This window comes from Macaca nemestrina, chromosome 7 (genome assembly GCF_043159975.1).
Source record: "Macaca nemestrina isolate mMacNem1 chromosome 7, mMacNem.hap1, whole genome shotgun sequence".
In the NCBI taxonomy this organism is placed as follows: domain Eukaryota; kingdom Metazoa; phylum Chordata; class Mammalia; order Primates; family Cercopithecidae; genus Macaca; species Macaca nemestrina.
The window spans coordinates 1,757,768-1,781,158 of record NC_092131.1 but is presented as its reverse complement, the minus strand read 5'-3'; the positions used below and the strand labels follow the sequence as shown (position 1 = coordinate 1,781,158).

The 23,391-nt window shown below is 57.2% G+C and overlaps 2 gene segments (V, D, J or C); both read right to left on the bottom strand.

Annotated features, from left to right (window-relative positions):
• LOC112428039 (immunoglobulin heavy constant gamma 2-like) overlaps positions 1-23,391 on the bottom strand; it is a 163,762-nt gene that overhangs the window by 58,554 nt on the left and 81,817 nt on the right.
• LOC105489913 (immunoglobulin heavy constant gamma 1-like) overlaps positions 4,853-23,391 on the bottom strand; it is a 100,150-nt gene continuing 81,611 nt past the window's right edge. Inside the window, 6 exon segments of the C gene segment in view lie at positions 4,853-6,371; positions 9,105-9,235; positions 10,539-10,853; positions 10,951-11,280; positions 11,399-11,452; positions 11,842-12,135. Of these exon segments, the coding sequence occupies positions 6,288-6,371; positions 9,105-9,235; positions 10,539-10,853; positions 10,951-11,280; positions 11,399-11,452; positions 11,842-12,135 (1,208 nt within the window).

Sequence of the window (23,391 nt, the reverse complement as noted above, 5' to 3'; positions counted from 1 at the left end):
GAGGAGTCCATTAGCTTTAGTGGTTTAATGCTCTATTTTTGTGCTGGTTGGCCTCTTGCCGGGAAATGGTGTTTTCCAGAGAGCATCAGTTGTGATAGTATGGAGAGGAACCAGCGGTGGGTGGGGCCCTAGAACTCCTAAGAGTATATGCCCTTTGTCTTCAGCTACCAGGATGGGTAGGGAAGGACCGTCAGATGCAGGCAGGGCTAGGTGTGTCTGAGCTCACAGAGTCTCCTTGGATGGGTCTTGCTGTGGCTGCTGTGGGGGATGGCTGTGAGGTTCCCAGGTCAATGAGTTGTGAACCTAGGAGGATTATGACTGCCTCTGCTGAGTCATGGAGGTTGTCAGGGAAGTGGGGAAAGCTGGCAGTCACAGGCCTCACCCAGCTCCCATGCAATCCGAAGGGTGGGTCTCACTCACACCATGCCCCTCGCCAACAGCATCAAGTCTGTTTCCAGGCATTGGGCAAGCAAGCAGAGAACTTGCCCCAGGCTACCTACTTCCCAGCTCTGAAAGAACAGGACTTTGTTCCTCCACTGGTGGAGTCTGCACGCCAGATTCGTGCCCTCCCCTTAGTTCAGCTGGAGACTTCCTTCTCCCTGTGACATTTTCCCTGTGCCTCTGGCCACCCTCCCAAAGTATTCATATGGTGCCAAGCAGGAATGTCCTGCTTGGGGACCCAGCAAGCTCTCAGGGCCTTTCCTGCTGCTCCCTCTACTCCTGTATTTCACTTGACTTTCTAAATTGACTCAGCTCCAGATAAGATTGGACCTTCAGTTTCTCTAGTGAGGGTGTGTGTGCAGGACGGAGGATCTCCCATTCCCACTTCCACTGTTTGGGCACTCACAGTATTTGGGGTGTCTCCGGGTCCTGCAGGAGCAGCGTGCTTCCTTCAGATGGTCTGTGGGTCCTCTTGGGATTCCTGATTTATTCCTGCAGTTGTTCTGGAGCTAAAATTCATGACGCGAGCCTCCACATGTGCTCTGTCTGTCCCAGTCGGAGCTGCAATCTAGCCCTGCCTCCTGTCCACCATGATGGTCTCTCCGCCTTCATTCTTTTTTAATGGCTGTGGAGTTTTCCACTGAGTGTTCCGTGGTTCGTTGAAACAATTTCCCACTGATGGGCCTTTAGTTTGTTTTCAGGTCTTTATGCTGCAAAGGGTATTATTGTCCATATACCTTAAAGTTACTTGCTCAACTCTATTTGTAGATTAAATTCAGTTCCACGTGGCTGGGGAGGCCTTGGGAAACACAATCGTGGTGGAAGGGAAGCAGGTACGTCTTACATGGCGGCAGATGAGACTGGTTCTTTTCTATCTTGTTTTTAGGTTTTTCCTAAATCTGTGCTTTGAAACGACCTTTAAACAAACTCCAAATTAGATAATTATTTTTTGAAATAAAAATAATTTATAAATGCCTTTCTTATAATTTTTAAAAATAAAAAACATCTTTTTTTTGTGGTATACTTTGTAGACAGAATTATATATATTAATTAGAATTTTAACTCTTAGTAACCTGCATCATGTCACACCAAGGATGTGACACCGTGTCAAGCACATCACGCATGTCACACCACATCACATCCCGTCACACCAGAGATGTCACACTCCATCCCACCACATCACATTACGTCACACCCATCAAACGACATCATGCCCCATCACACCAGGGATGTTATGCCACATCACATTATGTCAGACCACAACACACCCCATCACACCAAGAATGTTGCACATCATCACACCACGTCACATTACGTCATCCCCAACAAACGACATCACACCCATTCACACCAGGGATGTCACCCACCATCACATTATGTCAAACCACATCACATCATGTCACACCACACCACATCACACTACGTCACACTGTTACACTGCATCACACCACATTACACCAGGGATGTCACACCCTGTCCCATCACATCACATCATGTCACACCATACCACGTCATCCCATATTATACCCCATCATGCCATGGATGTCATACCCCATCACACTACCTCACACACATCACACCAGGGATGTCACAGTCTGTCACACCATATCACGCTATGTCACACCACATCACACCAGGGATGTCACTGTGTCATAGGACATCACACCACATCACACCATACCACTTACACCATATCATACCCTATCATACCAGGGATGTCATACCTGAACCCACTATGTCACACCACATCACGCCATGTCCAACCATGTAACATCACACCACGTCACACCAGGGACGTTACACCATGTCACACTACATCACACAACGTCACACCAGGGATGTCACACTCTGTCATACCACATCATAGCACATCACACCATGTCCTGTCACATCACGCCACATTACACCCTGTCACACCAGGGACATCACACCACGTCACACCATGTCATGTTACATCACGGCATGGAGGGCTGGGGGGTGTGCGGGGGCCGCCAACAGTGCAGCCTTTCTGGAGAGTTGAGGGGGTGTCTTGGGGCTGGCCATGGTGTTCCTACAGGAGGGCTGTTCCAGGAGGGCCGGCCCTCTGGAGGATGCTCAGTCCCAGGTAGAAAGTGGGAGGTAGGGCCCGGGTGCCTCAGGGAGGGGCCCAATTTCCCCAGGGAACCTGTTCCAGGTGCCAGGCCCTGCACTGGGCAGGAGCTGCATGGAGCATTTGCTTCTTCCAAACTCGGCCTGCTCAGGGCACGGAATGACGCAGCGCCCAGCACTGTCCTGGGTTTCCTTTCCTTAGCCTGGCCAGGCCGTCTGTCATCAGATGGTGGACTGGAGCCCACCCCACTAGAGCACCTGCTTGAAGGGCAGAGGGTGGAGACCTGTCCAGCAGGGTCCCTGCAGGCTGGCTCGTTCTCTGGGCAAAGCTCTCCTGCATCTCTGGGACGCCATCCTTGGGCTTCGGATACAGCCGGTGAGGCAGCAGCTGCCCGCCCTGCACCCCAGGTGCTGTCTCCCTCATCCCCCATGCGGCTGCAGAAGTGTGTCCTGAGAGTTAAAGGGCTGGGCTTCAGCACCCAGTTGAGGCCAGGCCCCCTGGAGCCCACCCTCCAGCGGTGAGGCCCCCCACGGCACCGCAGGGCCTGGAGTCTGGGGATTTCACCCCAACTCTGTGTTTGGTGCAGCTCCTGCTGCTCGATGCCACACCAACGAATCCAACCACTCCCCTTTTCCTGGGTGAGATGGTCTCTCTCCTGCCACAGGAAACTCCGATGGCATTTCCCAGCCCAGCCACCGCAGCCACCTCGGTAACAAGATCATGTCCTTGACTGAGTTCCAGCCAGGCTCCTTGGAGCTTCTCCACTCGGCCTCAGCTTTGGCTCGTAAAGACTTGAGCAGACACTAACAGTGTCTAACAGCTTCTGGCCGCACCCCTAGGCCGACCCCTGCCCCGTCAACACCTGCATGAGAAAGCTCCGTGCACCAGAACTGACTGTTTGCTCCAACCCCGACCTCCCTTTCTCAGGGCGTCTGCTGAAAGGGCTGCAACCACACGTCCTTCTGTCCGTTCCCGATGTCTGTGCATTTCCTGTGACCCAGGAGGGTCTTTTTCGGGACCTGAGAGCCACTCCCTGAAGTGTCCCCATTGGGAAGATGGGCCGGTGTCTCCAGGCTCTGGGAGGACAGAATCCTGACCTCAACAGTGGCCGGCGCAGACACAGCGGGCCCCATCCCAGGGACGCTGACCAGCGCTGGGCAAGTTTTCCCTTCCCCGACGCCTGAGCCCCGAGCACCCTCCCTGCTCCCCGTACCGTCTCCCTTTACAAGGCTGTCGCCTCTGCACAGATGGAGGTGAGTTCAGGTCTTGCCGGACTCTTTCTTCTGTTGCAATAGTTATTTCTGTTGAAAATCTGTCCTTGCTACATGACCTAGTGCCCAGCTTTATCTTTGAAAATGTCTGTCTCCACCTCTGCCTCTCCTGCCTGGTCCTTGTTTCTGGCACCCAACATGTCTCTTATGGGCTGAATTTTACCCCAGAATGAATCACACCAGGTTTCACCCATACCTGATTAAGGTGATATTTTGATGAGATTTCAGGCTGAGAATTGATGCTGAAAGGGCTAAGTTTGGGGGATGCTGAGATTAGGATGAATGTATTTTGCATGTGAGAAAAACATGAATTTTGGGGGGCCAGACTATGGACTGTTATGAGTTACATTGTGACCCCTACAAATTCATATATTGAAGTTTTAATCCCCGGCCTCGCAATGTGACTGTATTTGGAGATGGGGTCTTTACAGAGGTCATTACGTTCCTATGAGGTGAATCTAATCTGATGTGTGTTCTTCTGAGAAGAGAAGCTTAGGACACGGGCACACAGAGGGATGGCCATGTGAGGACCTAGGGAGGAGACGGTGTGTATAAGCCAAGGAGAGAGGGCTTGAGAGAAACCAGCCCTGCCTGCATCCCCATCTCAGATTCCTGGTCTCTAGGCCTGGGAGGATCCAGGTCTGGGGTGCGAGCCGCCCCTCTGTGGTCCTGAGCTGACTCACACAGATCTGACACCCACCTCTTGATTCTGGAAGGCCCTCCGTGTGGCTCTGCCTGGCCAGTCTGAGCCAGCTCCCAGGCCCCAACCCAGCTTGTCCTGGAAGCCCTGCCCCATGCAGAGTGACCAGGGCAGGCAGCACCGTGCCCAGCAGGAGGAGAAACTGCATCCATGTAGGCAAGAGGAGAAGCCCCAGGGGTCCATGTAGTGACGGGGCCAGGGAGGGCTGCGTGGGCAGTGCGTGTGGCCGCAGGAGGCGGGGGGCGTGTGCAGGGAGCCCCCGAGGTGCAGCTCGACCAGCTGCCTTCTGACTCTGCTTTGCACTGGGCGCAGGACGCGCGTGAACACAGGAAGGCTGCTCCCATCACAAAGTACAAGACTTAAAAAGGATATTTTATTGTCATCAAAAACGAGAAACATTAAAGACAATTAATGAGCTTTAGAAAATTTAAAAGAAGAAAAAAGCTACCAAAGCTGAAATCGTGGCACCTCCTTCCAATGAGCCCGGGAGTCCTCCCTGACGGCCGAGGCAGGCGCTTGCCGCGCTCCCGCTCGTGCCTCCCTTCCTGTCTGCAGACTCTGCGTGACATTCACCGAACGGCGTGACGCGGGCAGCAGAGCGTGGGAGCCTCTGTCCAGCAGTCGTGGCCGGCAGCCCTGCTCTCCCCAGGCCGCGGGCACCCTCTTTGCCGTCTCGCCTCCACCTCATGCCCCAGAGTGGCTGCTTGTTCCTGCTGCACGTGACTTGGGGCTGGACTTAAGCCTCTGTGATGAGTTCCGCCGTGTTCACGCTCCTGGCTCTCCTGGTGTCCCTCCACCTCTCTCCCCAGTGCTCTGGGGCCGCCTCTGTCCTCAGGACCCACCAAGGCTGAGTCTTGCCTGCCTGGGACCTGGTCACCAGGCCTCCTCTGGCAGACCTGTCTGGGCAGATGCCCACCCCTTTCTTGGTCTGTCCTCACCCTTGCCCTGTAGGGCTCCTGCAGCAGCCACGTGGCCCAGGCTCTTCTCTGAGTGATCTTGGCGGAGTGGAGTGGGTGGGAGGTGGCCGTGTCCTGGGCCTGGCCCTGGTCCCGGTCCCTCCTCTCCCAGTGCAGACTCTGGGGCTGGCTGTCCCTGTGGGTCGAGTTCCACGTGAGAATCCAGCAGCGTGGGCAGGCAGCCAAGGGGCGGTGCTGGCACCGAGACCCTGTTCCATGGGAGGCTTCTTCCCAGGAGCTGGAGAGCAGCGTGCGTGGCTTGAAATAAGAACAACCTCATTCCTCATGTCAGGAGTTCCGAGGAGTGCAGAACGGAGGCGGCTGGCTGCGGGCTGGGAGGAAGGCCGTCTGACTGAGCCTTCGCAGCTCTCCGAAGCCTCCCCAGCAGGGCCTGATGGTGCTGTGGCTTCCCCGCCTTGGTGGCTGATGCTCCCACTCACCATGTGGAAAGCACACCTGTGTTCAGGAGGCTGGCGTGGACGGGGTGGCTCCAGGGCCAGCTCCTGCCTGGGTGGGCGCCTGGTATGCCGGCCGCTGCCTCCTTTTGTGTGAGCACCTGGCAGGCCAGAGGGTAGGAATGTCCTGCTGAGGGGACACCTGGCCCCCAGTGCCCTGCATGCACCAAGCAGCGGAGGTCTGGGGTAGACCTGCTATGCACAGGGTCTGGAAGGGGGGCGTGTCAGGGGTCAGAGGGTGACTGAGAGGCCAGAGAGCCATGGGGTTGAGGGCAGTGAGGTCAGGGGGCAGGTGTGGCCTGGGTGGTGGCTAAGCATGACCCATGACTCCTGTGTGGGGTCTGGGCGGCCCTGGACACCCCACAGAGGGTGACCCTAGGCCCCCTGCCCGATCATGTTCCTGTAGTCGGGGATGATGGTCTGTTTCAGGTCCACCACCGAGGAGAAGATCCACTTCACCTGTAGGCAAGGCACAGCACAGGGGTGAGTGAGGCCACGGCCTTGCCCCCGGGGGCCCACCCATCCCTCAGGCTACCCAGGCCACAGCCCTGCCCCCGAGGCCCATCCGCCCTTCAGGGCACCCAGTTGCCAGAGCCACACCACTGCCTACTCTGAGGGTTGGACATGGAGAGCAGAGCCAGGGCACCGACATCATGTGGACAATACAGAAGACAGTGTCAGGGACAGCGTGGGGACAGTGTCAGGGACAGGTAGAGACAGCATGGGGGACAGTGCCAGAGACAGGTGGAGATTACACTGGGGACAGTGTCAGGGACAGGCGGAGACACCATGGGGGACAGTGTCGGGGACAGGTGGGGACAGCCTGGGGGACAGTGTCAGGGACAGGTGGAGACAGTGTGGGGGAGAATGTCAGAGACAGGTGAGGACAACATGGAGGAGAGTGTCGGGGACAGGCTGGGACATCGTGGGGGACAGTGTTGCGTACAGGAGGCAACAGCGTGGGGGATAGTGTCAGGAACAGGTGGAGACACTGTGGGGGAGAGTGTCAGAGACAGGTGAGGACAGTGTGGAGGAGAGTGTTGGGGACAGGTAGGGACAGCATGGGGGACAATGTCAGGGACAGGTGGAGACAGTGTGGGGGAGAGTGTCAGGTGAGGACAGCATGGAGGAGAGTGTCGGGGACAGGTTGGGACATGGTGGGGGACAGTGTTGCATACAGGAGGCAACAGCGTGGGGGATAGTGTCAGGGACTGTAGGTGACAGAATGGGAGACAGTGTCAGGGACAGGTGGAGACTATGTGAGGGACAAGTGGGGACAACATGGAGGAGAGTGTCGGGGACAGGTGAGGACAGCGTGGGGGACAGTGTCAGGGAGAGATGGAGACAGTGTGGAGGACAACATCAGGGACAGGTGGGGACCGTGTGGGGGACAGTGTTGCATATAGGAGGGGACAGCATGGGGGACAGTGTCAGGGATTGTAGGGGACGGAGTGGGAGACAGTGTCAGGGACAGGTGGAGACTGTGTGGGGGACAGGTGGGGACAGCATGGGTGACAGTGTTGGGGATAGGAGGGGACAGGAGGAAACAGCGTGTGGGACATTGTTGGGGATGGGGGACAGTGTGGGGGACAGTGGGGACAGGTGGGGACAGCATGGGGGACAGTGTAGGGGACAGGTGGGGACAGGAGGGGACAGCATGGGGATAGTGTCAGAGGGACAGGTGGGGACAGTGTGGGGGACAGTGTTGGGGACAGATGGGGACAGCATGGGGGACAGTGTTGGGGACAGGTGGGGACAGTGTGGGGGACACTGTCAGGGAGAGGAGGGGACAGTGTTGGGGACAGGTGGGGACAGCATGGGGGACAGTGTTGGGGACAGCATGGGGGACAGTGTCAGGGATTTTAGGGGACAGAGTGGGAGACAGTGTCAGGGATAGGTGGAGACTGTGTGGGGGACAGGTGGGGACAGCATGGGTGACAGTGTTGGGGATAGGAGGGGACAGGAGGAAACAGCGTGGGGGACATTGTCGGGGATGGGGGACAGTGTGGGGGACAGTGGGGACAGGTGGGGACAGTGTGGGGGACACAGGGAGAGGAGGGGACAGTGTTGGGGACAGGTGGGGACAGCATGGGGGACAGTGTTGGGGACAGCATGGGGGACAGTGTCGGGGACAGGTGGGGACAGTGTGGGGGACACTATCAGGGAGAGGAGGGAACAGCATGGGGGACAGTGTTGGGGACAGGTAGGGACAGATTGGGGTCAGTGTCAGAGACTGGGGACAGTGTGGGGGACAGCGTCAGGGACAGGTGGAGACAGTGTGGGGGATAGTATTGGGGACAGGTGGGGACAGCATGGGGGACAGTGTCAGGGATAGGAGGAGACAGGAGAAGATAGCATGGGGACAGTGTCAGGGACAGGAGGAAACAGCGTGGGGACAGTGTCGGGGACAGGTGGGGATAGTGTGGCCTACAGTGTCTGGGACTGGTGGGCACAGTGTGTTGGACAGGGTTGGGGACAGGTGGGGAGAGCATGGGGGATAGTGTTGGGGATAGGTGGGGACAGTGTGGGGGACAGCATCAGGGAAAGGTGGGGACAGCATGGGGGACAGTGTCAGGGACAGGTGGGGACAGCATGGGGGACAGTGTCAGGGATGACGGACAGCATCAGGGACATGTGGAGACAGCATGGGGGACACTGTTGGACAGGTGGGTACAGCCTGGGGCACAGTGTCAGAGACAGCTGGGGACACAGTGGGGGACAATGTCATGGACAGTTTATGACAGTGTGGGGGACAGTGTCAGGGACAGCTGGGGACAGCATAGGGGACAGTATCAGGGACAGGTGGGGACAGCATGGGGGACAGTGTCAGGGACAGGTGGAGACAGTCTGGGGGACACTGTTGGACAGGTGGGGACAGCGTGGGGGACAGTGCCAGGGACCGTTTGTGAGACAGTGGGGGACAGCATCAGGGACAGGTGGGGACAGCCTGTGGGAGAGTGTAGGAGACAGTTTGTGACAGCATGGGGGACAGTATCAGGGACAGGTGGGGACAGCATGGGGGACAGTGTCAGGGACAGGTGGAGACAGCCTGGGGGACACTGTTGGACAAGTGGGGACTACGTGGGGGACAGTGCCAGGGACAGTTTGAGAGACTGGGGGACAGTGTCAGGGACAGTTTGTGACAGCATGGGGGACAGTGTCAGGGACAGCTGGGGACAACGTGCGGCCGACCTTGAAGAAGGTGACGGTGGCACTGTAGCACACGCTTAGCAGGAAGAGTGTGATGAAGATGGTGATGGTCGTCCACAGCCCGTCCAGCTCCCCGTCCTGCGCCTCCACACAGCTCTCCTCCAGTTGCAGCTCTGGACAGGAAGGGGGTGGTCAGTGCCGTGTCCCGCTGGGCTCGGGCCTCTGGGGGCAATTCCCTCTGTGGCGGGGCCCAGGATGTAGGGCCCGGCCGGGATGGGCCAACAGTGTCCTGAGGTCAGCTCCCTGCAGCTGCCCGCCCTGTGCACCAGCTTTGGCCCCGGGGCTCCACCAGACACCCAGCTCTAGATATTGACCTGGCCCTCAGTAGGACCCACTCCCCGTCTCCCGTGTCCCTCCCTGAGGCCCAGAGGGCAGGAGGATGGTGAAGCCCACCCCTCAGGTGACCCCAGCTGCAGGGAAGGGCGGTACTGGGAAGTGGGCCAGAGCCAGGGACGCGATGTGGCGTGGGTTCCCCTGTGTGTGGGGGCCTGTGTGTGTGCGGCGGCTGCAGGGGCTCTGCTGTGAGAGGAGGGCTGGGTTTGTGTGAGCTGGTCAGCGTGTGGACAAGCTGCTGAGTGGCCCGTGGGCCTTGAGGTGCTGCGTGGGGCTCGTGGGGGCCTGTGTCCGCGGAGTGTTCACGTGTGCGGGGACCTTGCTGTGGTCTGGGTGATGTGCAGGTCGCCCGTGTGAGGCTCTGTGCGAGGCGTGTGCGTGTGTGTGTGTGTGGTGGCTGTGTGGCTGGCCAACTTCAGTGCGGGGTTTAATGGGTCTGAGCTGAGTGTGTGTGTGTGGGCATCTGGACCAGTCCCTCCACAGAGCCCGAGAGTGCATGTCCCCAGGAGTCGGTTATGTCCCCATGCGAGTGTAAGACTGGGCAGGGCTGCCAGGGGTTAGTGCCGTGGGGGCAGATGGGTGAGGGAGGGCCTGTCCCTACGCACATGGACTAGGCATGCCCCCGAGTGGGCAGGGGGTCTGAGGACAGGGAGCTCACAGATCAGGACAGTCTCCTACAGAGGCGGGGGCTGTGTGCCTGTCCCCAGGGGGCTCCTAGGCTTCTGGTGGCCCAGCCCAGGGCAGCTGCTGCTGAAGGGAGGGCCTCGCTGGCAAAGCCCCCAGCCCCACCAAGGGCGGCCCCTGGCTGAGCCCCACCCTAGGTGGCCCAGGCACACGTGCACAGCCTGGGCCAGCGTGGGGTCAGTGGGACCCGCTGTGCCTCCCTCGTGCCCCTCAGGCCTCAGACTCGGCCTGACCCGCGGAAAGAACCATCAGAGTCTCGCAGGGGCCCAGGGCAGCGCTGGGTGCTTTATTTCCATGCCGGGCGCCTGGGAAGTATGTACACGGGGTGCGGGCCAAGCATCCTCGTGCCACCCCGAGAGCCCGGGGGGCGGGGGCTTGCCGGGTGTCGCACTCATTTACCCGGAGACACGGAGAGGCTCTTCTGGGTGTAGTGGTTGTGCAGAGCCTCATGCATCACGGAGCATGAGAAGACGTTCCCCTGCTGCCACCTGCTCTTGTCCACGGTGAGCTTGCTGTAGAGGAAGTAGGAGCCGTCGGAGTCCAGCACGGGCGGGGTGGTCTTGTAGGTGTTCTCCGGCTGCCCGCTGCTCTCCCACTCCACGACGATGTCGCTGGGGTAGAAGCCTTTGACCAGGCAGGTCAGGCTGACCTGGTTCTTGGTCAGCTCCTCCCGGGACGGGGGCAGGGTGTACACCTGCGGCTCTCGGGGCTGCCCTGTAGGGACAGAGGTTGGCACAGCGGTCACTCCCAGGGCAGAGGGTGGGCCGAGCCGGCCTCTGTCCACATGGCCCTCGTGCCCCGCGGGTCCCACCTTTGTCTTTGGAGATGGTTTTCTGGATGGGGGCCGGGAGGGCTTTGTTGGAGACCTTGCACGTGTACTCCTTGCCGTTCAGCCAGTCCTGGTGAGTGACGGTGAGGACGCTGACCACACGATATGTGCTGTTGTACTGCGTCTCCCGTGGCTTCGTCTGGGCATGATGCACCTCCGCGCCGTTTACGTACCAGTTGAACTTGACATCGGGGTCTTCCTGGCTCACGTCTACCACCACGCATGTGACCTCAGGGGTCCGGGAGATCATGAGGGTGTCCTTGGGTTTTGGGGGGAAGAGGAAGACTGACGGTCCCCCCAGGAGTTCAGGTGCTGAGGAAGAGATGGAAGTGGGCTTGTCAGCACCCAGGCGGGGCCTGTCCCTGGACGCAGGCCACTCTATGGCACCTGTCCCACCTTGAGCTGGAGGGCGAGGTCTGGGCTGGCTTACCTGGGCACGGTGGGCACGTGGGAGGTTTGCTGCCACCACCACATGTTTTGATCTCTGCAGAGAGAAGATTGGGAGTTACTGGGATCTGGGAGGGGAGAAGGTTTCCGAGCTGAGGGAGTGGAGTTTGGCCTTTGGGGTGGGCTTAGGTCAGCGACAGGGTCCTCTCAGATATGGCTCTTGGCAGGTCTGAGGACAGCACCTGCCCCTGTGTGTGCAGGGCCTGGGGTAGGGGCATCCAGCCTGTGGCTCCCCAGAGCCAGGTGGAAAAAGCCAGAAGACCGTCTCCCTGAGCATGAGTGGGGTGGGCAGAGGCCTCTGGGTGAGGAGACAGACGGGGCCTGCCCTGCTGCCCTGGGCTGGGGCTGCACAGCCAGGGTTTGTCCAGGTAGAAGGGCCGAGCCTGGCTTCCAGCAAACAGCCCCCCTCCCTCGCTGGCCTCTCACCAACTCTCTTGTCCACCTTGGTGTTGCTGGGCTTGTGGTTTACGTTGCAGACGTAGGTCTGGGTGCCCAAGCTGCTGGAGGGCACGGTCACCACGCTGCTGAGGGAGTAGAGCCCTGAGGACTGTAGGACAGCCGGGAAGGTGTGCACGCCGCTGGTCAGGGAGCCTGAGTTCCACGACACGGTCACGGGTTCGGGGAAGTAGTCCTTGACCAGGCAGCCCAGGGCCGCTGTGCTCTCGGAGGTGCTCCTGGAGGAGGGCGCCAGGGGGAAGACCGATGGGCCCTTGGTGGAGGCTGCAAGAGACGTGGCGCCATGTGACTGCGGTGTGGGACAGAGCTGGGCCCAGGGCGCAGAGGCCCCTCCGTTCTTGTCTCTCAGCGAGGGTCCAGTGTCTGGGCTCACGGGCATTGGGTGTGCACCTGGCTGGTGCCACCTGCCTCACCTTGGCCCCCTCCCTGCCCCAAAGGCAAGGTCAGGCCCAGCCTGCCCCAGAAGGCTTGCAGGAGTGGCGGCCCTGCGGTGCCCTTCTGCAGGCACCCCTGCAGCCTAGGAGGCGGGGCTGGGCAGCCGGGTTAGTGCTCTGTGTCTGCAGGGAGTCAGCACAGCCCAGGGCCTCTAGCTTGGCCTCGGCTCTGGCCATCGGTGCCACCTCAGGAACGGCTCATGCCCGTCGGCCCCACTCCAGCCTTTTATGGGTGCCTGGCTTGACCAGTGGCCACTGTTCTCAGAGGGCTTCTCGTGGGTCCCCCGAGGCCCCTGCAGCCCCTGACCCTGCCGCCCCAGCGTGGCCCTCCCCTAGTGAGTGGGTCTGACTTCCCCAGGGCCCTGGTCATAGCCTGCCCTCTGCCCTCCAGGGCCCTGTTTTTCTGTGCAGCAGAGGGGCCAGACACTGCATAGGGTCGGCACCCTCAGCCCCAGGGCCCTGGAACCTCCTGCCTTGGAATAGCCCCCTGGGAGCCCCCTCCTCAGCATCTCCCCCCTTTCCCCTTAGCCCCAGTGTGCACCACCCCAGGTCAGGGCCCTGAGTGCATCGATGCCCCTTGCCTCCCCAGTGTCCTGCAGTACTTCCGGAGGCTGAGTCACCACACCCTCACCCTCCCAGCCCTGGCCTGGCCTTCTCGGCCACCAGCCCACCTCCTCCCTCTCTCCAGAGCTTCCCCCGGCAAGGTCCCTGTTGGGCTCAGCCCAGTCCCCCCGGCACAGGTAGGAACCTTGCACCTGCTCTTGGCCCTCCCCACCCTGCATGGCGCCAGGACCCCCAGGCCACAGGGAAGCCCCATTTCTCTCTGCCGCTGGCCCAGTGGCCCTGGAGTCCCACAGCAGGTCAGGTGTGCCCGGACCTCTGAGGAAGCTAAGTGCCCTGCCCCCAGCCAGGCCATCCCCTCTGCTCAGCCCCAGGGTCCTGCTCACTACCCTTCCCCTCACCTGCACCACAGGCTCTGGCTGACTCTGCCCAGGCTGTGAACGGGCCCCTCTGGCTCCCCTCTGCTAGTACACTGCCCTGCACCACCTCCACTCAGCTTCATTGTGCTGGTGGCCCTGGCTCCTGGCAGCCCGTCTTGTTCCTTCTGGAGCACCAGCCTCAGAGGCCTTCCTGCCCAGGGTCCACTGGGGCCAGCTCTGGTCTCAGCACACGTTTCCCTGCATCCAGACCTGCCCCTGCCTGTGAGCTGAGCCCTGAGCCCTGGAATGCCTTCCCTTCTCCATCCTAGCTCGCCGTTGCCAACTGCTCAGTAGGATGGGCTCACACCCGCTTCCCTGCACCAGGAGGCTGCACTGTGCTTTCACCAGCCCTCAGCTGTCGGCTGCCAGCAACTGCCCAGCTCCTGCCAAAGTGTAGGAGCTGAGTGCTACCTCCCACCAGCCTGCTCACCTGTGGCTGCTGTCCCTGAGCTCTGCTGCCTGTCCCCTGCTTGTCCTGCCTCCCATCGGCCCTGCTCATCTGCAGCGGGTCTGCCCTGGTCCCCAGAGCTCCAGGAGCTGCCGCCTGCTCCTCCTGTCCCCGACCTGCCCCTGTTCAGCTGCATCTGCTCTGCCCTGGTCTCTTGAGCTCCAAGAGCTGCCCCCTGCTCATTCTGCCTCCCACCTGCCCTTCCTCACCTGCGGCTGCTCTGCCCTGGTCCTCTGAGCTCCAGTGCCTGCCCCTTGCTTCTCCTGATTCCCACCAGCCCGTGCTCACATGCGGGTGATCTGCCTTGGCTCTCTGAGATCCAGGGGCTGCCCACCTGCTCCCCCTGCTTCCCACCAGCCCTGCTCACCTGCAGCGGGTCTGCCCTGTTCCCCAGAGCTCCAGGAGCTGCCGCCTGCTCCTCCTGCCCTGACCTGCCCCTGTTCAGCTGCATCTGCTCTGCCCTGGTCTCCTGAGCTCCAAGAGCTGCCCCCTGCTCATTCTGCCTCCCACCTGCCCTTCCTCACCTGCGGCTGCTCTGCCCTGGTCCTCTGAGCTCCAGTGCCTGTCCCTTGCTTCTCCTGATTCCCACCAGCCCCTGCTCACGTGCGGGTGATCTGCCTTGGCTCTCTGAGCTCCAGGGGCTGCCCACCTCCTCCCCCTGCTTCCCACCGGCCCTGCTCACCTGCAGCTGCTCTGTCCTGGCTCCCTGAGGCTGAGCCTCAGTCCTGCTTACCTTCTGATGCTATCCCCTTGTCCACTGAGCTCCAGGAGCTAACCCCTACTTGTTCTACCTCCCACCGGCGGCTGCTCACCTGCAGCTGCTCTACCTGGTCCCCTGAGCTCCAGGGGCTGCCTCCTGCTCCTCCTGACTCCCACCTACCCCTGCTCACCTGAGACTGCTGTGCCCTGGTGCTCTGAGCTCCAGAAGCTGCCCCCTGCTCCTCCTGCTTCCCACCAGCCCCTGCTCACCTGTGGACGATCTGCCCTGGCTCCCGGAGCTCCAGGGGCTGCCCCCTGCTCGTCCTGCCTCCCGCCAGCCATGCTCACCTTCTGATGCTCTGCCCTGATCCCCTGAGCTCCAGGAGCTGCCCTCTGCTTGCCCACCTCCCCCTGAGCCCTGCTCATCTACGACTGCTCTGCCCTGGTTCTCTGAGCTCCAGGGGCTGGCTTCTGCTCCTCCTGCCTCCCACCTGCCCCTTCTCACCTGTGGCTGCTCAGCCCTGGTCCCTTGAGCTCCAGGAGCTGCCCCCTCCTCTTCCTGCTTCCCACCAGCCCCTGCTTACCTGCAGATGATCTGCCCTGGTTCCCTGAGCTCCAGGGGCTGCCCTCTGCTCCTCCTGCCTCCCACCAGCCCCTGCTCACCTGAGGCTGCTGTGCCCTGGTGCTCTGAGCTCCAGAAGCTGCCCCCTGCTCCTCCTGCTTCCCACCAGCCCCTGCTCACCTGCGGCTGCTCTACCTGGTCCCCTGAGCTCCAGGGACTGCCTCCTGCTCCCCCACCTCCCACCAGCCATGCTCACCTTCTGATGCTCTGCCCTGATCCCCTGAGCTCCAGGAGCTGCCCTCTGCTTGCCCACCTCCCCCTGAGCCCTGCTCACCTGCGGCTGCTCCGCCCTGATCCCGAGTTCTGGGGCCTTCCCCCTGGTCATCCTGCCCGCCACTGGCCCCCGTTCACCTTCAGATGCCCTCCCCCGCTCCCCTGAGCTCCAGAAGCTGTCCCCTACTCCTCCTACCTCCCACCTGCCCTGCTCACCTGAGGCTGCTCTGCCCTGATCCCCTGAGCTCCAGGGGCTGCCCCCTGCTTGTCTTGCCTCTCACCAGCCCTTGCTCACCTGCAGCTGCTGTGCCCTGGTCACCTGAGCTCCAGGGGCTGCCCGCTGCTTGTCCACCTCCTACCAGCCATGCTCACCTTCAGATGCCCTCCCCTGGTTCCCTGAGCTCCAGGGGCTGGCTCCTGCTCCTCCTGCCTCCCACCTGCCCCTCCTTACCTGCGGCTGCTCAGCCCTGGTCCCCTGAGCTCCAGGGGCTGCCCCTGCTTACCCATCTCCCACTGAACCCTTCTTATCTGCGACTGCTCTGCCCTGGCTCTATGAGCTCCAGGGGCTGCCCCCTGCTCGTCCTGCCTCCCACCTGCCCCTCCTCACCTGCGGCTGCTCTGCCATGGTTCCCTGAGCTCCAGGGGCTGCCCCCTGCTTGTCCTGCCTCCCACCAGCCCCTGCTCACCTTCAGATGCCCTCCCCTGGTTCCCTGAGCTCCAGGGGCTGGCTCCTGCTCCTCCTGCCTCCCACCTGCCCCTCCTTACCTGCGGCTGCTCTGCCCTGGTCCCCTGAGCTCCAGGAGCCGCTCCCTGCTTGCCCATCTCCCACTGAACCCTTCTCATCTGCGACTGCTCTGCCCTGGGTCTATGAGCTTCAGGGGCTTCCCCCTGCGCATCATGCCCCCCACCAGCCCCTGTTCACCTTCAGATGCTCTGTCCTGGTCCCCTGAGTTCCAGGAGCTGCGCCCTGGTCCTCCTGCTCCCACCTGCCCTATGCACCTGCAGCGGCTCGGTCCTGGTCCCTTGAACTCCAATGCCTGCCCCCTGCTCATTCTACCCTCCCTCAACCTGGGGCAGCAACATCACTCAGGCCACTGTTGCCCCCTGCCTGTCCTGGCACCCTGTGTCCAGGTTTGGGCTCTTTTTTCTGGCCTCATTTTTGTTTTTGTGGCACTTGGCTTGTTCCCTACACTGTGGAGCCACCCTGTGTCCAGTCAGGTCTCCCCAGCAGAGCCCCTTGCTCTTTCCCGTGTCCCCCTCCTGGATGAGCTTCTGCATCCTCCTGTCCTGGCACTGCTCCTGCTCTGGAAGCCTGTCCATTACTCCCTGTCAGCTCCCTGAACCCATGGAGCCTCAGCCCCTTCTCTCACTCCAGGCCTGCTGTGCTCTGGGCCTTTCTGGGCCTCCCTGGACTCTTCCCTTCTCCCACCCATGCACTCAGCACCGCTCTCTCCTCCTCTCTGCTGCTGACCACAGCCCTGATCCCCGCCAGCAGGTGCCCCAGCCCCGTCAGCTGGCTCTGAGCCCAGCCCCTGTCCCTTCCCTGTCCCTGTGTCTGCCTCTGGGCTCCTTCACTTCCACCCTCCCGTGCTGCTGCCACACTCACCCTCCCTGCTCTGCTCCCGGCTCACCTGCTGTCCTTGGTCCTGGCTGAGAAGAGGGCCCCACGGCCAGCACTGCTGACCCTGCCCTGGGCTCCGGTGATGCTGCCGGCCTGGACAAGCCCCTCCGTTCACCTGCGGCCTCTCCTCCTCCCTCGCTCTGCTGCCTCCTCAGCTCAGGTCAGTCCTGCTCATGCTGATACCACCCCATGGCCGGCTCTGCCGCATCCTGTGTGTTCCTCGTGATCCCAGCCCGGTGGTCCTGGAGGCCTCCGTCAGCCTCTTGTGCGTCCTGCCCTGTTGACTGGGAAACCCCTGCCCACGGGCCCCATCATCTGGCACTGGGTGGGCATCGGTGCCTGAATCCTGCCCACCTCCCGCATGCTGGCTCTGCTTGGGCCTCCATGTGGGGCCGGCCTCGCCCCAGCATCTCCCCAGCCTCTTGCAGCCTGTTCAGCAGCTCAGGTCCAGGAGACCCACGGCTGCCCCCAGGCTCTGTCCTTCTCCTCCCAAGCCTGTGCTCCTGCCCTGTGCTGACCCCACTCATCGAGGTGGGGGTCCCAGCCCTTCCTGCTCCGTCATGGTACATGTGGGCGGCCCCGCCCCCGCTGTCAGCTGCTATTTGTCTTCCTAGGAAATCACAGCTCGGCCCCCAGGTCCCCAGGGGTGTGAACTCCACACTGCACCCTGCAAAGACTAAGAACAGGATTGAAACCGGGGGCACTGCTTACTTCCTGAAGTTCCCTTTTCTTCTGGTGGTTTGTGTGTCAGAGGGCGAGGGGGAGTCCAGACACAGCCGAGGCTGCCTCCTGGGTGTGTGGGGATGGGGGTGGTGGGTGCCCCTATACTCATGGGAGAAGGTGGGGAGCCTGGACCTTGTGCGCTGCTCTTTTCTCTGTCTCTGAGTCCCTGGGGCTGGACTGAGACTGGCAGTGATTATGACCATTCTGCCCATGGCCTGAGTCTCTCAATACCTGGGCCTCTCACCTGAGCCTTCTGGTCCCCACTGGGCCCTGGTGGCTGCTTTTGCCTGGGTGTCTCTCCAGGTGGCCCTCACTCATGGTGCAGGGAGGGGAGTGTCAGCCCATCCCGCTGAGCAGCTGGCAAGGGCGAGCTGGGACGGAGAAGGGAAGGCGCTCCAGGGCTCAGGGCTGAGCTCACAGGCAGGGGCGGGTCAGGCTGCAGGGGAAACGTGTGCTTGAGACCAGGAGGTCCCAGGGCTGGCCCAAGTGGGCACTGTGTAGGAAGTCCTCTGAGGCTGGTGTTCCAGAAGGAACAAAATGGGCTGCCAGGGGCCAGGGCCACCAGCTCTGCTCCTGGGGGCCGAGGGGTCGTGGAGATGGATGAACACACTGAAGCTGAGTGGAGGTGGTACAGGGCAGTGTACAAGCAGAGGGGAGCCAGAGGGACCCATTCAGGGCCTGGGCAGACTCGGCCAGAGCCTGTGGTACAGGTGAGGGGAAGGGGTCGGGGCAGGGCCCTGGGACTGAGCAGAGGGGATGGCCTGGCTAGGGGCAGGGCACTTAGCTTCCTCAAAGGCCAGGGGCACATCCCACCTGCAGTGAGACTCCAGGGCCACTGGACTACCAGCAGAGAGAGAAATAGGGTCTCCGTGGTGCTGGGGATGCTGGCACCATGCAGGGTGGGGAGGGCCAAGGTCAGGTGCAAGGCTCCTACTTGTGCTGGGGGAACCTGGACTGAGCTCTGCAGGGACCTTGGCAAGCGGAAGCTCTGGAGAGAGGGAGGAGCTGGGCGAGGACAAACGTGGAGGTGCGAGGTAGCAAGGGATGGGATGAGGCCAGAGGACTGGGCAGACCAAAAGCCTGAGGAGGTGTCACACAGGAAGTGTCCTGAATGTAACAGGAAGTGTCCGGAATGGAATAGGAAGCATCCAGAATGGAACAGGAAGCATCCAGAGTGTAACAGGAAGCGTCCAGAATGGGCACCTGCAAAGGGGAAATTGTGTCCCTCCCACTAAATGTGCTCTCCACAAGGACCTGGCCCTCACCTCTGTCCCTGCTGGATCCCTGAGCTGGCACCATTCCTGCCCTCAGAGAGAATGTCCAGGAGACAGGTGGAGGTGCACGTGTGGGTCCGTGAGGAAATCCATCCTCCAGCCACCAGCTCCCAGTTGGCTCCCAGTCTCTGGTTCTGGCTTCACGCCATGGAACTCATCACGGGCTCAACCTCCCAGCCTGTGGGAGGATGGAGTGAGGGGCCCCACAATGCCCATGGCACACCCAGGGGGCTGGGGAGACTGCACTGGGCTCGAGTGGGGAGGCCTTATGTTGGCCATGGGGCTGGCAGCTCAGGACAACACTCATATCCCTTAGCTAAGTCCCTGGCAGCATAGCACCCCAGACTGCATGGCTTAAAAAACAGAATTTTATTCTGTCCTGGTTCTGGAGGCCAGGTATCTGAGATGGTTGGCTTGGTGAGGCTGACTCCTGTGTGTCATGGGAGACTCTGTCCCAGGCTCTCTCCTGGCTGCTGGGCTTTGCCGGCCTTCTCTGCCGCTCCTGGCTTGTGGGAGCAGCGCCTCTTCACAGGGCATTCTCCCCACGTGCTGTCTGTGCCCAGATTCCCCCTTTTGATGAGGACAGCAGTCATATCGGGTCAGAGGCTCGCCCTACTCCAGGGTAACCTCATCTGAACTTGATTGCACCTGCAAAGACTCTGTTTCCAAACAAGGTCACATTCTGAGGTCCTGGGGGTTAGGACTTCAACACATGAACAGTTTAACCCATGACAGTTTGCCCTCTGCTCCCCCCATAATCATGTCCTTCTCACATGCAAAATCCCTGCATCCCATAGCAACACCTCCAAGATGGCTAACCCCTTCCAGCACCAACTCTTAGTCCAAAATCTCAAAATCTCAGCTAAATGTCACCTGCATCAAGTGTGGGAGAAACCCAGGCTGAGATTTATTCTGGGGTGAAATTCCTCTCCGTATGTGGACCTTTGTAACTGGACAAGAAGTTATCTGCTTCCAAAGTAGAATGATGGGACAGGCATAGGCTGGACATTCCCATTCCAAAAGGGATACATTGGGAGGGAGAGAGGAGCCATGGGTCCCAAGCAAGCCCAAAACCCAGTAGGGAAAACTGCATTAGATTTTTTTTTAAAGAAAACAATATACTTTTATTTTACCTGTTTAAAACATTTTTTATTATTGTTTTTAATTGACACATAATAATTGTATACATTTTGGGGTATATTGTGATATTTGGATACATATATACAATGGGTGATGATCACATCAGGGTAATTAGTATTGGGGGAATGCACCCCCAATATTTCAACATAGGTTCTTTGTGTTTTCCATAATTGTTGGCTGACTGAGAAATAAAGACAGACAAATAAAGAAATAAAAAGAGAGGAATTTTACAGCTGGGCTGCCGGGGGTGATGTCACATATCGGTAGGACTGTGATGCCTACTTGAGTCTCAAACCAGCAAGTTTTTTGTTAAGGGTTTCGAAAAGGGAGGGAATGTAAGAACGGGGAGTAGGTACAAAGATCATATGCTTCAAAGGGCAAAATCAGAACTACTAATAAGGGTCCAACAAAGATCACATGCTTCTGAGGGAACAGGACAAAGGGCAAAAGCAGAACTACTGATAAGGATCCAACAAAGATCACAAGGCAAAGGGCAAAAGCAGAACTATTTACAAGGGTCTATGTTCAGCAGTGCAAGTATTGTTTTGATAAGCATCTTAAACAACAGAAAACAGGGTTCGAGAGCAGGGAACCAGTCTGACCACAAATTTACCAGGGCTGAGTTGTTCCCCACCCTAATAAGCCTACTGCAGCAGATGAGGGTGTATCTCAGTCCTTATCTCAACCACATAAGACAGACATTCCCAGAGCGGCCATTTATGGACCACCCCCCAGGAATGCATTCCTTTTCTAGGGTATTAATATTAATATTCCTTGTTGGGAAAAGAGTTTAGTGATATCTTCCCTACTTGCACATCCATTTATAGGCTCTCTGTAAGAAGAAAAATATGGCTCCTTTTGCCCGACCCCACAGGCAGATAGACCTTATGGTTGTCTTCCCTTGTTCCCTAAAAATTGCTGTTATTCTGTTCTTTTTCAAGGTACACTGATTTCATATTGTTCAAATGCACATGTTTTACAATCCATTTGTACAGTTAACACAGTTATCACAGTGGCCCCGAAGTGATGTACAGCCTCAGCTTATGAAGCTAACAGGATTAAGAGATTAAAGTAAAGACAGGCATAAGAAATTATAAAAGTATTATTTGGGAACTGATAAACATCCATGAAATCTTCACAATTTATGTTCCTCTGCTGCGGCTCCAGCCGGTCCCTCCATTCAGGGTCCCTGACTTCCTGCAACAATTAGCATATCCATCACCTCAAACGTTTATCACTTCTTTGTGCTGGGAACATTCAAAATCTGCTCTTCTAGCCATATGAAAATATACAATAAATTGTTGTTAGTTATAGTCACCCTGTGGAGTTAGAGAACACCTGGACCTATTCTGCCTAGCTGACTGTAATTTTGTATTTATTAACCAACCTCTAGCTATCCCCATCCGGTCCCATTCCCAGCCTCTGGTTACCACTATTCTACTCCCTATTTCTACGAGATCAACTTATTTAGCTTCCATATATGAGTGAGAACATGTGATATTTGACTGTCTGTGTCTAGCTTTATTTCACTTAACATGTCCTCCAAGCTCATCCATGTTGCCTCAAATGACAAGATTTCATTCCTTTTCATGGCTGAATAGAATTCCTCTGTGTGTGTGTGTGTGTGTGTGTATAAATACTACATTTTCTTTATGCATTTGTCTGTTGATGGACATGTAGGTTGATTCCAACACTGGCATTGTGAATAGTACTGCAATGAACATGGAGTGCAGATATCTCTTTGACATAGATTTCCTTTCCTTTGGATAAATACCCAGTAGAGGATGGCTGGATCATGGGACAGTACTCATTTCGATTTTTTGAGGAAGCTCTTTACTGTTTTTCAATGGCTGTGCTAATTCCAAAGGCAAGATTTCAACCAATAGTGCATTCAAGCTCCCCTTTCTCTGAATCTTTGACAGCAGTTTTTTCTTTTTTGTCTTTTTAGTAATAGCCATTCTAACTGGGGAGAGATTATATCTTATTGTGGTTTCTATTTGCTTTTTGCTTATGTTTAGTAATGCTGAGCATTTTCTCATATGTCTGTTGGCCATTCATATATCTTCCTTTTAGAGATGTCTATTCAGTTCCTTTTTTGATTTTAAAAAATTTTAAATATTTTTTCATTTGCCTATTTTTAATAAAAATATTTGTTTTCTTTTCTGTTTAGTTGTTTGAGTTTCTAATATTTTCTAAATATTTAGAATATCCGTTGTTGGATGGAGAGTTTGCAAATATTTTCTAACATTCTGTAGATTGTCTTTTCACTCTGTTGATTGTTTCCTCCTGCTCAAGTGATCCTCCTGCCTTGGCCTCCCAAAGTGCTGGAATTGGAGGCGTAAGCCACTGCATCTGGCCTGGTATCATTGGCTTGCTCCAGAATTTAGAGAAAAGCCTTCAACTCTTGCATGTTCAGTATGATGTTGGCTATGGGTTTGTCACATATAGCTCTTATTGTGTTGAGGTATACTCCTTCCATACCTAATTTGCTGAGAATTTTTATGAAGGGACAATGGATTTTATGAAATACTTTTTCTGTGTCTGTTATGATGATAATATGGTTTTTGTCCTTCATTCTGTTGATGTGATTTGCATATGTTGAATCATCCTTGCATTCCTGGGATAAATCTCACTTGATCATGGTAAATATGTTTTTAATGTGCCGCTGGATTCAATTTGCTAGTATTTGGTTTAAGGTTTTCATCTATTATCTTCATCAGAGTAATTAGCCTATAGTTTTCTTTTTTTGTGTGTCCTTGTCTGGTTTTGGAATCATAATAATCACATAATCATAATCATAATCATAATCACCATAATAGTGGCCTCATATAAGGAATTTAGAAGAATTCCCTCCTCTTCAATTTTCTGGAAGATTTTTCAGAAGAGTATGTATTAGTTTTTTTAGTGTTTGGTAGAATTCCCCAGTAAAGCCATTGGGTTACAGTCGAATTGACATTTTGATTGGAATGTCATTGGTATTTCAATAGGAATTTCTTTGGGCTTTCCTTTGATGGGAGCTTTTTACTACGGATTCAATCTCAATGCTCATGACTGGTTTGTTCAGGCTTTCTATTTTTTCTTGGTTCAGTCTTGGTAGTTTGTACTGTCCAGAAATATACCTGTTTCTAGGTTTTCTAATCTGTTGGTGTACGGTCTGTTTATGCTAGGTTTTCTAATCTGTTGGTATACAGTCTCTAATGATCCTTTGTGTTTCTGTGGTATGAGTTGTAATGTTCCTTTTTCATTTCTGATTTCATTCACTTGGGTCTTTTTTGTTTAGTCTAGCTAATTATTTGTCATTTTTGTTTACCTTTTGAAAAATTCAATTTTTCCTTTTGTTGATCTTTTTTTAGTCTGAATTTCATT